Source organism: Choloepus didactylus, chromosome 6 (genome assembly GCF_015220235.1).
Source record: "Choloepus didactylus isolate mChoDid1 chromosome 6, mChoDid1.pri, whole genome shotgun sequence".
NCBI classification, from domain to species: Eukaryota; Metazoa; Chordata; class Mammalia; order Pilosa; family Megalonychidae; genus Choloepus; species Choloepus didactylus.
The window spans coordinates 67269433-67284563 of NC_051312.1; the positions used below are offsets into that span (position 1 = coordinate 67269433).

Below are 15131 nucleotides of genomic sequence, written 5' to 3' on the forward strand. Positions count from 1 at the left end.
ATAGATTTACACTGTGACATATTATAATCAAACTGTCAAATGCCAAAGATAAAGAGAATTCTGAAAGCTGCAAGAGGAAGCAATGTGTCACATACCAGGCAGCTTCAATGAGCTTAGGTGCCTATTTCCCATCAGAAACTATGGAGGCAAGACAGCAGGGGCATGACATATTTAAAGCGCTGAGAGCCAAAAGTTGTCAACCAAGAATTCTATATATGGCAAAACTGCCTCTCAAAAGTGAGGGAAATTTTAAGACATTCCTAGATCAATAAAAGTTGAGGGAGTTTGTCACCACCAGCTCAGCCTTACAATAGATGCTAAAGAGAGTTCTACAGGTTGAAAAGAAAGGATATCACTGAACTTATAATGTAAAAACCCATAATTTGTGATAAGAACTACATAAAGGTAGAGGGACAGAGAGGTATAGGAACATAGTTTGTATATATCATTGAACTTTAGTTGGTATCTAAGAAAACAAGATGGTTAAAGATTTGGGGTATTAAATTTAAGCCCCATGGTAACTACAAGGAAAACACTGCAGAATATGCAAGCTAATAGATACAGAAATTAGAGTACAGGTTGCCAGGGGCAGGGTGCAGAGGGAATGGGGAGTTAATGCAGAATGGATGTAGAATTTCTGTTTGGGGAGTTGCGAACATTTTAGTAATGGAAGGTGGTGAGTGTACCGCAACATTGTAAATATGAGTAATCCCATTGAATGGTATGCTTAGGAGTGGTTGAGATGGAAAGTTCATGTTGTATACATGTTTCCACAATGTGGAAAAAAGAAAAAAAAAGAGCAACTAAAGAGACAATGACAATTAAATGCAATACATGATCCTGGACAGGATCTATCATGGGAGGAGAAAAGGCAGAAAAACAAATTATTGGGACCTATGAAAAAATTGGAATATAGACTGTAAGATTTATATCAACATAAAATTTCTTAAACTCCAATTAAAGTGGTTACTTAAGTGAACATCCTTGTTCTTAGGAAAGGTACATGGCAGTACATCATGTTCAAGGAACATGATGTATACAACCTACACTCTAGTGTTCAAAAAATAGATTGATAGACAGATGAATAGACAGATAGATGGATTGATATATTGATGGATATGATAGAATGATATGGCAAATGTGACTAAATGTTAAAATTGGTGGATACGGGTATCTGGAGGGATAGGGATATGTTGGAGTTCTTAGTAGGGAGCTTATATTATTTTTGTAAGCTATTTTGTAAGTTTAAAAGTTTAAAAGTATTTCAAAATAAAAAAAATAAAAATTAAAAAAATGTGGAGAACTTTCCCCAGCTGTGGTCAGAGAAAGAGATATGATGAAGGAAGCAGGGTCAGACAGATGCAGCTTTGCTAGAGGAAGGTGCTAAGAGCCAAGGAATGCAGGTGGGTCCTGGAAGCTGGGAAAAGAGAGATGAGGAAATGGATTCTCCCTCAGAGCTTCCAGAAAGAAGGCATCCAGCCAACACCTTGATTTTAGCCCAGCAAGATCTGTATTGAACTCCTGAGCTATGGAACTATAGGATAATAAATGTCTGTTATTTTAAACCAAAAAAAAGACCATCTGTATTTGGACTATAAAGGATTTTGTATACCTCTAAGTTTAGTAACTATATTTTACAAATTAAAAAATATCAGAACTTTTGCTCTAATAACTTGAGCATATCTATGGGATCAATAGGGCAAAGTATTTGAGATAGGGGCTACCTTGGGAAATCAGGGGTAAAATTTACTCAATTATCCTTTCTGGGTACTAGTCCGTGCCCCCCTCTCCCCACCCCTGCCCCTGCCAAATTTTAAGATTAATATGCTTGTGTGTCTTTTCTCTAAGAAATGTTCTCTGGGTCCAAATTGTCAGTACCAGAAGGAGCTGCTTTGAAGAAGAACGGTGAGAACAAGTAGAGAGATATAAATGACTGCCTTTTTTTTTTAAAAAAAAGATATGAGATATAATTACATCGCTTTTTATCAAGCTTTTAGAGATTTTGCTAGGAGGAGTGGGGTTGTGGGAATATGTTCATAAGTTTAGATTTTATTCTGGACATAGAAGCCATAACAAGATTCTCTCTCCACCCCCATTTTTAGCTGTGAGTAGCTGATAAAATAGGGAGAGATTACATGAATAAATTCAGTCTGTCCGATTGTCAAGCCCACAACCCTAACTCTGCATTGTTGCTTTTAGTCTGTTCTGCTTCCTGCAAGATGAAAACAATGACTACAGATGCAACTTGCTTCAAATGCTTTTTCTTCAGTTGCTCTAGCAGTATTAACATAAATGTTCCTTTTTTTGCAACTTGGACATTTATTCTTAAATGTTGTACAAAGAGCAGGGACAAAGAATATGAAAATCTTTTTGTGAGTCAGGAAGAGCATTTTACAAGTTTTCCTTTTGGAATTCACTGGGATCATTTGGTTTGAATATGCAAAATCAGTGACAGATGAAAAAAGTGAATTCTGGTTCTAAGTTGGAGACAAAAGTATGTGACATTTTAAATAATAACTACATGTATTGAGTATTTATATGTGCTAATCCCCTTCATATATAGTTTCATTTAATCTTAACAATCCTAGGAGGTAGATAGCTTGATTATCTCCATTTTACAGATCAGTAATTTGAGGGGGATAGTTAACTTGCAGGTAGGTGACAGGGTTAGCAAGTGGTGTAGGCAGAACTGGAGCCCACCTCATTTGGAGCCCAAAGACCATATTGTCAATCTCTTTACCACATTGCCTCCATGAAAGACCACCTCCAGATAGGTTTGCATAAACACTAATGAGTAAAAAAAAAAAAAAAAAAAAAATTGGGGGGGTTCTGTTTTTGCTTTTTCAAAGGAAGAATGGTGCATTTCAAAATGTACCTGCCTATCTAGCTCCAGGATTTCTAAACATTCCCCAAAGAAGAGGGCTGAAATCACTTAAAGTAGAAATCATTGTTGGGCTACATTTTCCATACTTGGGAGAGACAAGAGTAGGGTTTGTGCTTAGGGACAGGTTGCCAGTTTGGCTTTCTGGATGAGTTACTTAGATGGTTAAGGGGACAAGGCCTGTTGACTGTATTTCAGGAAAGATAGCATAAATCAGTAACTCCTGAAGAGTTCATTATTTGCATTCCTATTATGATCACCTATGATGTTAAAAAACTAACTTAGTTTTGTAAAAGGGATTCAAAACTGAGAGATACATGCCGGAGTTTCTATTGCAACTACGAGACACTATTAAATGGGGAAGCAATAATCGCTCAAAGAAACCAAATGGCAAACAGATAGCTTTACCTTATTAAAAGGGCTTTATAGGTAGTAAACGTGAAGATATTTCCCAGGATTTAAGGGAAGACTCTTACAATAAGTCTTCTGGAATCCCAAAGAAAAAGAAGCTTCCATTTACGAAATAATTTTTTAAGTTTGAAAATGAAAAGAGACATAGTATTTCCTACCGAGGAAAAGCATATTAGGAAATGAATCAGGTTTTCAAAGGGCAGTGATAACAAGTGTTAACTTACTCCCCTCATTTCTCCTCTTAATCCATTAACTTGTTTTCCACTCTCCTTCTTTATTTTTTGTTCCTCATCTCTTTTTCTTCCTTTTCTCATTATCCCTTCTATGCTTTTCCTTTCATCTTTCCCTCTGTCTCTCTGCCTTAATTGTATGTGACATGGTATTAAAGTGTGTGTATATGCACACATTTATTATTTGTTGCAGGTGGAATAATATTTTATTATTATTTATGTTTCTCTTCTCTTAATTGCAAGTTAATGCTTTATGTTTCTTTAAAAAAAAAAAAAACAGAGAATGCCATTGCTTTCTATTTCTGCAGCTTTTATTTTTCCCCTGTAGATTAGTGGTTTTAATTGGGAAAAAAATAATAGATAACTGTCTCTCTAAAATCTCTTGATTTGAGTCAAGAAGGAAGCAAAGAGTGTAAAGCCCTTAAAGAAAGAGCTAGAGGTAATTAAGTGGGCACACACATAAAAAAATCCCTTTGCTCTATGTTTATATCTCATAGACTTTCTTAACGTGATCTGTTTTGCTAACTGACGGATTTCTATAACTGCACCCAATGATCCCACGGACCAGGTCCTGCTGGGCCTTTCATTGTTCATCAAGTTGCTATTAGAAAGCAGTCTTTTGTACAGATGCTTGCTTCATCTTTTTGATAGGCTCTCTACTTCACAAGTGGTAACTAAGATAAATAAGTGATAACTAAGATAATTAAGATAAATAAGTGATAATTAAGATAAATAAGTGATAACTAAGATAACTAAGATAAATAAGTGATAACTAATAGCTTCATAAGTGATAACTAGTAAGTGCCATCAATTGATACCATATCTGCAGAATTTAACACATTCACAGCCTAGATAAGAGTTCAAATAACCATATCAGGACTGAGGCTTTGGAAAGGGCACTTGAATGATTGTCAGCACAGGGGGGCATCATTGAAGGGTCTCCTAAGAATCCTCAAATCCGGGAAATAAGGTTGTCCTTTGGCAGTCAATCTCACAAAGCCATATTACAGTGACTGTGGTCAGCTGTTTGCAGGAGTAGACCAAAATGTAGCTTTTAAATGTGCCACCCAGAACACTCAAAACTAACCCATGGGACCTCGACATCATCCCTTAGGGGTAGGGCAGGGATGTGATGTCATTTAGGAATCAAGAGCCTCATCAGTTGAGATGCTCCTGTTTTTGGAGAAAGCCTGTGTGAACTTAGGGCCAATATAATAAAAGAAAAGAAAAGAAAGCTCTAAACGTCATGTGTTGGGGTGCCCACCCCCACCTAGAAGTTGACCGGGGCCCTCGTCTGTAGGCTGTGGTTCTCTGGCCCCTAATGCCGGCCACCCAACTCTCTCTGCTTTTTCTGTCTCCATGCTCACCACGCAATCCTTCACATAGGACCTAGTTTCTTCTGTAGCTAATCTTTCAGGAGACAGAATGTTGACCTGCCAAAGGTGCACAAGCCACTGAACTGGGAGGCAGTCTCCTTGATAGAAAGGCAGTGGTTAAGGGCACTGGCTCTAGGGACAGCCAGTCTGGGTTCAAACCTTGCTCTCTATTGCTAGCCATATGAGTGAGCCATTTAACCTTTTATGTCTCTGTAAAATAGTGATGATGTAATCATCTCTACCATTCAGGGTAGTTGTACAGATTGCATGAGTAATGTATATGAAGTGTTCAGAATAGCAAGTAGCAAAAATTTTAAAAATATTAGCTACTTGTGGTAGTTTGAAGCTGTTATATACCCCCCAAAAGGCCATGCTCTTTTAATCCATTCCTGTGGGTGCAGATTTATTATAGGTGGGACCTTTTGATTAGGTTATTTCAATTGAGATGTGATCCACCCCATTCAAGGTGGGTCTTAATCCCTTTATTGGAGTCCTTTTAGGAGGATAAAGGACACCCAGAAAAAGCCCAGAGAGCTCAGAGAAGCCGCACAGAAGCTGAGAGATGAAATGAGAGAAGCTCACATAAAAAGCCCAAGAGAAGCTAAGAGGAAGCCACTGAAGCCAGAAGATGGAAGCAATGAAACCTGGGAGAGAAGGACCAGTCAATGTCACCATGTGCCTTGCTATCTGACAAAGGAGCCCAAGCTCACTGGTAGCCAATCTTCAGAGAAGGTATCCCCCTGTTGATGCCTTAAGTGGGACATTTGACTCCTTAGAACTGTAAATGTATAAGCTAATAAATCCTCACTGTAAAAGCCAACCCATTTCTGGTATATTGCATTCCGGCAGCTTTAGCAAACTAAAACACTCTTATTATTTTCCCAGAAGACCTTTCTCAACATTTCCTTTCCTTAGCTTATGATATACTAGCATTGGAGAGGATTATTTCTTCTAAATACACTAATTGCTCCAAATGCACATAAAAACTCTGCAAAAATGAATAGAAATGAGATAGTTAAGATGTATATTGAGAGACTTTTTCTATTTTTATTTAGCTTTCTAATGATTTCTAAATATGTTCAGAGTTTTTTTTGGTAGTCTTCTTTTTTATGGTAGATAAATAAGCTTTCTGATAAAGATAACAATAGCTAACATTTAATGTGTCAAGGAGGCAGGTACTATTTATGTATATTAAACCAGAAGGTCACAAAGCTAAGAAGGGCAGAGGCAGGATTCAAATCCAGGCCTGATCTGAGTCCAAGCCCCTATTCTAACCTCTCCACTCTACTTGGAGTCTGTGAGGTTTGCTAAAATGCCTTCAACCCAAGGAGAGGGAGTTGATAAGCTTGCAAATCTAAGGACCAGATCCTGTATTGCAGTGAAATCACAAGGTCAATTCTCTCTTGGCATTCCACTGGTCTTTCCAAACCCCGCCTTATGCTGGGTACCACACAAGTTCTTGCTGCAGTGATTATTCCAGAGAACCATAACAGACTTTTTAAAGGTACCCAATTGTGATTTCCTTAATTAAGTCCTGTGAATTATTCCAAGGAACCTCTTCAGAATAATCACTGCTTCACAAAAATAAGATGACTCCAATATAAGGTGCATTATCTTCTACCCAGGGAATCAAGCAGAGTAATTAGAGCTTAAGGCGGATCCAATTATCCAGAGCACACAGCCAGATTAAAAATTGGAGCTACATGAGGAAGCAGAACCCAGAGGAACTCAGCCCAAGTGCCTTAATTCCTGTGGCCAAATGCTTACACTGAGTGAGCTGCCTTCCATTTATCTGCCACCCCCCACCACCTCCAGCCTCTTCTTACCTTGTTCACAAAGTTTCTTGGTCAGAGAGCCCTCATCTTGAAAGTAAATGATGCGTTTCTGTACGATGCTGGCCCTATGGGGAAAGAAGACATAGTACATGGTTGAGGAGGGCAGGTTTGGGGGTCTGCCAGATCAGGTCCTTGCTTGGTCACCTTTAGGTGAGTTGCCCCAACATTCTGTGCCTCAGTTTCTTCTTTGTGGCTGGGAAGATTAAATAACAAAATGAATGTCAAGAGCTTAGCTCATACTTAGAAATCAATAACCATTAGTTATTGTGTTTTTGGTGATGGTGGCAATATTATCATTAAGGTATGAAAATAAGCTAACAGCATTTTCAATAACTTTTTCAATAGTTCATTTTACTCTATTTTTATATCAAATTATTGAGGCCATTTGTAGATCAACTAAATTTAAGTAGAAGCATGTCAAACCCTCTTCCTAAAGGGGAAAAAAAGGGATTTAAAAATATATTTTGATTTATTCTGAAAATGTCACCCTACATCTTTCCCAAGAGTCTAGACTAAACTGTCTCCTACTTGCCGAACCGACAACTTCAGCTGTTACATCTCTCTCTTAAACATGTCAGACACAAGATCTTAGAATTCAGAAAGAACATTTTGAGGTTGAAATAACTTACTTTGGGCCAGCACATATTTTCTTTTTAATCCGTGACTGCCCAGACAAGCTACTTCTCCTTTAACCCTGTCTCCTGCTGTTTGTTTTCATCTGGGCTCACAGGGTGAATCCCGGGGTTGCTCCAAGCATTTGAAAGTCTACAACAACTGAAATGGAGACAGTGCCAATGGATCTTGGATTATTTCTATTGATTTTCTTCAGCAGTGTTTCTCCATCAGAAGGTAATTTTCACTTCTATGTGCCCCATTCAACAGATGAAGGGACCCCTCGACTCCATCACAGCTGACCACATTGAACAAGCTATGGCATGTGTGCCCATCTCGGATCCGGGAATGGGCCCATGTGGGCCTGGATCTGCTGACTACAGAGGCATTTTTTTTCCACGGTCTGGGCCTAAGCCAAGATGACTTTCCAAAGAAATGTCTACTCCACATCCAGTCTTGCACAAAACAGTACAACTCAGAACAGCCCACAGATGTCTTTTACAGTCTTTCCCTACCCAAGAGAGCAGAGATGTTGAAATAAATGAATGAAATATGCTTCTTGTCTACACAAAGCTACTTTGATCATTTATCCATTCTGTAAGGCATTAAAGGGAAGCTTCCTCAGGCAGAGAATGATACTCACCCCCACCCCAAAGCCAAATAACAAAGCCTTTTGTTAGTCAGAGCATCCCATCATTTACAGCAATGCTTTTAGGAGTGTCCCACCAGAAGAAATGCCTGGAGGACCCCTGTGAAGCTCAAGGAGTAGATCTAGTGGGAAGTACCCCAAATCAATATAATTGCTTCAATTTAAGGCTCAGCTTGGGGCCTCCATCCTCATTTTAACCAAAGGAACCTCCTCTCCCATTTATTTTCCTGGTGTATTTGCAACAAATAGCTGGTGGGAGTCTTAGCAGTGGCCAGACACTGAGAGAGATAATACAGCTGGGGCCACTTCCTATTCTCAAAGTTGAAAGCACAGTGGGGCAAAAGCATCAAGGACTAAATTCACCCATAATCAATTTTTTTTTTTAAATTAGAGAAATTGTGGGTTTATAGAAAAATCATGAATAAAATGCAGAGTTCCCATATACCAACTTATTATTAATGTCTTACATTGGTGTGGTATATTTGTTAGAAATGGTGAAAGCATATTTTTGTAATTGTTCTATTAACTGCAGTCCAGGGTTTAACTTAGGGTTCATTGTTTGTGCTGTGCAGTTCCATGGATCTTTTTAAAAAATTTTTATTCTAGTACCATATATATAACCTAACATTTCCCCTCTCAACCACATTCAAATATATAATTCAGTGCTGTTATAGCTACATTCACAATGTTGTACTTTGTCACTGCCATCCATTACCAAACTTTTCCATCATCCCAAATAGAAACTCTGTACATTTTAAGCCTTAACTCCCTATTCCTTACCTGCAGCCCACCCCCTGGTAACCTGTATGATAGACTCTGCTTCTTTGAGTTTGCTTATTCTAATTATTTCATTTCATTGAGATCATACAATATTTCTTCTTTTGTGTCTCGCTTATTTCACTCAACATAATGTCTTCAAGGTTCATCCACACTGTTGTATGTATCAAAACTTCATTCCTTTCTATGGCTGGATAATATTCCATCATGTGTATTTACCACATTTTATTTATCCATTCATCAGCTGATGGATGCTTGAGTTGCTTTCATATTCTGACAATTGTGAATAATGCTGCTATGAACATTGGTGTGCAAATATCTGTTTGAGTCACTGCTTTAAATTCTTTGGGGTATATACCTAGAAGTGGGATTGCCAGGTCATATGGTAATTCAATACTTAACTTCCTGAGGAATGACCAAACTCTCTTCCACAGGAGCTGCTCCATTTTGCATTCCCACCAGCAATAAATGAGCATTACCATTTCTCCATATCCTCTCCAACACTTATACTTTTCCATTTTTAATAGTAGTCATTCCAGTGGGTGTGAAATGGTATCCCATTGTGGTTTTAATTTACATATCCCTAATGGCTAATGATGTTGAGTATCTTTTCATGTGCTTTTTGGCCGTTTGTATATCATCTTTGGAGAAATGTCTATTCAAGTCTTTTGCCCATTATTTACAACTGGGTTGTTTGTCTTTTTGTTGTTGAGTTGAAGGGTTTCTTTATATATTGTAGATATTAAACCCTTATCAGATATGTGGTTTCCAAATATTTTCTCCCACTGTGTGGGTTGTCATTTCATTTTCATGATAAAGTCCTTTGAAGCTAAAAAGTTTTTAATTCTGATGAGGTCACATTCATTTTTTCTTTTGTTACTTCTGCTTAGGGTGTAAAGTCTAAGAAACCATTGCCTAACACAGTGTTCTGAAGATGCTTCCCTACATTTTTATCTGGGGAGTTTTATAGTTCTGGCTCATATATGTAGTTCTTTGATCCTTTTTGAGTAGACATTTCTAAATGGTATGAGGCAGAGGTCCACCTTCATTCTTTTGCAAATGGAGATCTTGTTGTTTCAGCACCATTTGTTGAAAAGACTATTCTTTCCCAATTAAGTGGCTTTTGCCCCCTTGTCAAAAATCAGTTGGCCATAAATGTGAGAGCTAATTTCTGAACTCTCGATTTTATTCCATTAGTCTATATACCTGCCCTTGTGCCAGTATCATGCTACTTTGATTACTGTGGCTTTGTGAGTCATCCAACGTTGATCTTCTTTTTCAGGGTGGCTTTAGTTATTCAGGGCCCCTTACCCTTCCATATAAATTTGACCATTGGCTTTTCCATTTCTCCAAAGAAGGTTGCTGGAATTTTGATTGGGATTGCATTGAATCTGTAAATCATTTTGGGTAGAACTAACATCTTAACAATATTTAGTCTTCTAATCTGTGAACATGGAATGTCCTTCTATTCATAGGTCTTCTTCGGTTTTTTTTAAGCAATGTTTTGTAGTTTTCTGTGTACAAGTCCTTTACATTCTTGGTTAGATTTATTCTTAGATACTTGATTCTTTTAGTTGCTATTGTAAAAGGAATTCATTTTTTTGATTTCTTCTTCTGATTGTTCATTACTAGTATATAGAAACACTATTGATTTGGGGGTGTTGATCTTGTAAGTTGCCACTTTGCTGAATTAATTTATTAGCTCTAGGATCATTGTTGTGGGTTTTCCCAGGATTTTATGTCTATAGGATCATGTCATCTACAAATAGGGAAGGTTTTACTTCTTCCTTTCCAATTTGAATGATTTTTATTTATTTTTCTTGCCTAATTACTCTGAATAGAATTTCCAGAACAATCTCGAATAACAGTGGTGACAGTAGGCATCTTTGTCTTCCTCCTGATTTTAGAGGGAAAGCTTTCAGCCTTTCACCATTAAGTCTGATGTCAGCTGAGTGGGATTTTCATATATGCCCTCTCCCATGTTGAGGAAGTTTCACTCTATTACTAGTTTACTAAACGTTTTAATCAAGAAAGGGTGCAGGCCTCTCTCGCTCTCTAACTGAGCCACCTCAGCAGGTGAACTCACCGCCCTCTCCCCTATGTGGGACCTGACTCCCAGGGCAGTAAATCTCCCTGGCAGAGGAGCTAAGATGGCAGCATAGAGAGGAGTGGAAGCCAGTTAGTACCCCTGAAACAATTCATAAACTACCAAAAAACTAGTAAATAACCTGGAAAAGCTGCGGGGAGACAAACGTGACTGTCCACTCATTATACACCAACCTGAATTGGGAGGAATGCCTAAGATTGCAGCATAAAATCTGTAAGTAAAAACTGCGGACCCAAGCCTAGAGCTGAGAGCTCCTCCCTCATGGAAGCCTTGCAGCACTCTCCAAACAAGCTAGTGTACCTCAGCCCAGCTCCAACTGGGGTTTTAATGTTAACTGCTCAATACAGACTGCAAATCCCCAACAAGCAGACAGAGGCTTTTGGTGATGACTGACTTGGGAGAGTCAGGGGACATACCTGTCTCAGGGCAGGGAGCCCAGAGGATCGGGTGCTATCTCTGGCTGATGGGTGAATCTGGAAGCTTTCTGTCCCTTTCTGTCTTTCTCAGCCTGGGCAGCTCAGAGTAGAAAGCCTCAGCCATTTTCAGCTCACAGCTCTTCCCAGTAGAGAAAGCCTCAGCCATTTTAAAATCCCAGCCCTCTGAGTCAGAGAAACAAAGAATCTATTTATATGCAAATGACCTCTCTGGAGGGGGCATAGCTTCCCAAGAGGAAAGGGAGGGGCCCAGCTCTACTGCCTGCCTTTCCAAACCCAGACCCCAAAGCCTGGGGAGAAGAGCTACAGGCCACACCCCTTTACACCAGTCTGTGACAGGCTGACAGGCGCACCTGCTGGGCAGAAAAACACAGGGTGTGTCAATCCTCTAAGAAAAACCATCAAGGAAACCGGACACTGAATATTTCCTCCTTCTGTGACCTGAGCCTGTTCTCTGGGAAAACCTGATTGGGGTGGCCTAGGAGGTCAGATGCCTAGACAACAAAAAACTACAACCTACATTAGGAAAAGCGAAGTTATTGCCCAGTCAAAGGAACAAACTTACACTTCAACTGAGATACAGGAATTTAAACAACTAATGCTAAATCAGTTCAAAAAGTTTAGAGAAGATATGGCAAAAGAGATAAAGGCTATAAGAAAACACTGAGCATACATAAGGCAGAAATTGAAAGCTCAAAAAAACAACCAGCAGAATCTATGGAAATGAGAGGCACAACACAAGAGGCAATTGACACAGTGGAAACATACAACAGCAGATCTCAAGAGGCAGAAGAAAACACTCAGGAACTGGAGAACAAAACACCTGAAAGACTACACGCAAAGGAGCAGATGAAGAAAAGAATGAAAAAATATGAGCAACATCTCTGGGAACTTAAGGATAAAATGAAATACAAGAATGTAAGTATCATTGGTGTCCCAGAAGGAGAAGAGAAGGGAAAATGGGCAGAAACAATAATAGAGGAAATAATCAATGAAAATTTCCCATCTCTTATGAAAGGCATAAAATTATGGATCCAAGAAGCGCAGTGTACTCCAAACAGAATAGATCTGAATAGGCCTATGCCAAGACACTTAATAATCAGATTATCAAATGTCAAAGACAAAGAGAGAATCCTGAGAGCAGCAAGGGAAAAGCGATCCATCACATACAAAGGAAGCTTAATAAGGCTATGTGCGGCTCTCTCAGCAGAAACCATGGAGGCAAGAGGAAGTGGTGTGATATATTTAAGATACTGAAAGAGAAAAACCACCAACCAAGAATCCTATATCCAGCAAAAGTGTCTTTCAAATATGAGGGAGAGCTGAAAATATTTTCCAATAAACAGACAATGAGAGACTTTGTGAACAAGACACCCACCCTAAAGGAAATACCAAAGGGAACACTACAGAGTGACAGAAGACAGGAGTGAGAGGTTTGGAACACAATTTTTTGGGGAGATGGTAGCACGCAAGGTATGTACACTGAACAAAGATAACTATGAATATGGTTGAGAGAGGAGGGTTGGGAGCATGTGAGACACCAGAAGAAAGGAGGAAAGATAAAGGCTGGGACTGTGTAACTCAGTGAAATCTCAAGTGTTCAACAAATTGTGATAAAATGTACAAATATGTTCTTTCACAAGGGAGAACAAGTGAATGTCAACCTTGCAAGATGTTAAAAATGGGGAGGCATTGGGGGATGGATGTAATCAACATGAACTAGAGAGTGTAAGTAACAGAATCATTGTATTATGCTCCCTTTAATGTAACAAAGGCAATATACCAAGGTAAATGCAGATAAGAGGGGAGGATAGGGTAGGGGTGTGAGACACTTGATATTGGTGGTGTTGTCTGACTCTTTATTCTACTTTGATTTAAGGTTATCTTTCTTTTTGCTGCTTCCTAGCTGTCATTTTTTTTTCCTTCCTCTTTCTTTTTTCTTTTTCTTTTGCCTCTCTACCTTCTTTGACTCTCCCTCCTGCCTTGTGGAAGAAATGTAGATGCCCTTATATAGATGGTGGTGAGGGTGGTGAACACATAGATATGTGACTATACAGGGAACCATCAATTGTTTACTTAGGTTGGAATGCATGGCGTGTAAACAAAACCATCTTAAAAGAAAAATGGGTTGATGATGAAACCTTGAGGGCAATGTACTGAGTGAAATAAGCCAAACACATAAGGACAAATATTGCAGGGTCTCACTGATAGAGACTAATTATAATATGTAAACTCATAGACATGAAATATAAGGTACCAAGATATAGGATGAGGCTTAAGAATGGGGAGAGGTTGTTTAGTATGAGCAGACTGTTCAACTAGGATGAACTTAAATGTTTGTAAATGAACAGAGGAGTTGGTAGCAAGATGTGAGAATAACTAATAGTGCTGAAAGGTGTGTGAAGGTGGTGGAAAGGGTAAGCTCAGAGTCACGTATGTCACCAGAAGGAAAGTTGGAGGTCAAAAGATGGGAATGTATAAAACTGAATCCTGTGGTGGGCAATGTCCATGATTAACTGTACAAATATTAGAAATCTCTTTCATGAACCAGAACAAATGTATGACACTGTAACTAGAAGTTAATAATAGAGAGGCATATAGGGAAAAATATATATCTACTGCAAACTATATACTACAGTTAGTCATATTTCAATGTTCATTCATAAACAATAACAAATGTACTATACCAATACTATGAGTCAATAATGGTGGGGGGTTGGTTAGGGATATGGGAGGATTCAAGTTTCCTTTTCTTTTTTTTTTTTCCTTCTTTTGCTCTATTTCTTGTCTGAAGTAATGAAAAGATTCTAAAAATTGAACAAAAATTAAGTGTGGTGGTGAATGCACAGCTGTATGAGGGTACTGGGGGCAACTGATTGTCCACTTTGGATCTTTGGATAATTGTATGGTATGTGAACAATCTCAATATATATTAAAAACTAAAAAAAACCCAAAAAACAAAAAAAACTCCCTGGCAACACAGGATGACTCCCATAGATGAATCTGGACCCGGCATTGTGGGATTGAGAATATCTTCTTGACCAAAAGGGGGATGCAAAATGAAACAAAATGAAGTCTCAGTGGCTGAGAGATTTCAAATGGAGTCAAGAGGTCACTCTGGTGGACATTCTTACGCACTATATAGATAACACTTCTTAGGTTGTAATGTATTGGAATAGCTAGAAGTAAATACTGAAACTGTCAAACTCCAACCTAGTAGTCTGGACTCCTGAAGACAACTGTATAACAATGTAGATTATAAGGGGTGACAGTGTGATTGTGAAAACCTTGTGGATCACACTCCCTTTATCTAGTGTATGGATGGATGAGTAGAAAAATGGGGACAAAAACTAAACGAAAAATAGGGTGAGATAGGGGATGATTTGGGTATTCTTTTTTACTTTTATTTTTTATTCTGATTCTGATTCTTTCTGGTGTAAGGAACATGTTCAAAAATAGATTGGGGTGATGAATGCTGTGCCAGTTTGAATATATTGTGTCCCCCAAATGCCATTATCTTTGATGTAATCTTGTGTAGGCAGACATAATCAGTGTTGATTAGATTGTAATTCTTTGAGTGTTTCTTTGGAATGTGCCCCACCCAGCTGTGGGTGATTACTCTAATTGGATAATTTCCATGGAGTGTTGGCCCACCCACTAGGTGGGCCTTGATCAGCGGAGCTATATAAATGAGCTGATGGGCAGAGGGAACTCAGTGTAGCTGTGAGTGATGTTTTGAAGAAGAGCTACAGCCAAGAGGGACACTTTGAAGAAAGCACAGGAGCTGCAGATGAGAGACAGTTTGAAGACGGCCATTGA

The 15131-nt window shown here is 38.7% G+C and overlaps 1 protein-coding gene across 1 annotated transcript in view; it reads right to left on the reverse strand.

Moving 5' to 3' along the window:
- The window catches only part of SPON1 (spondin 1), a 307860-nt gene that overhangs the window by 184407 nt on the left and 108322 nt on the right, over positions 1–15131 (reverse strand). The window contains exon 4 of the mRNA XM_037839787.1: positions 6725–6798. Within this exon, the coding sequence (XP_037695715.1) occupies positions 6725–6798 (74 nt within the window). The remainder of the gene's footprint in view (positions 1–6724; positions 6799–15131) is intronic.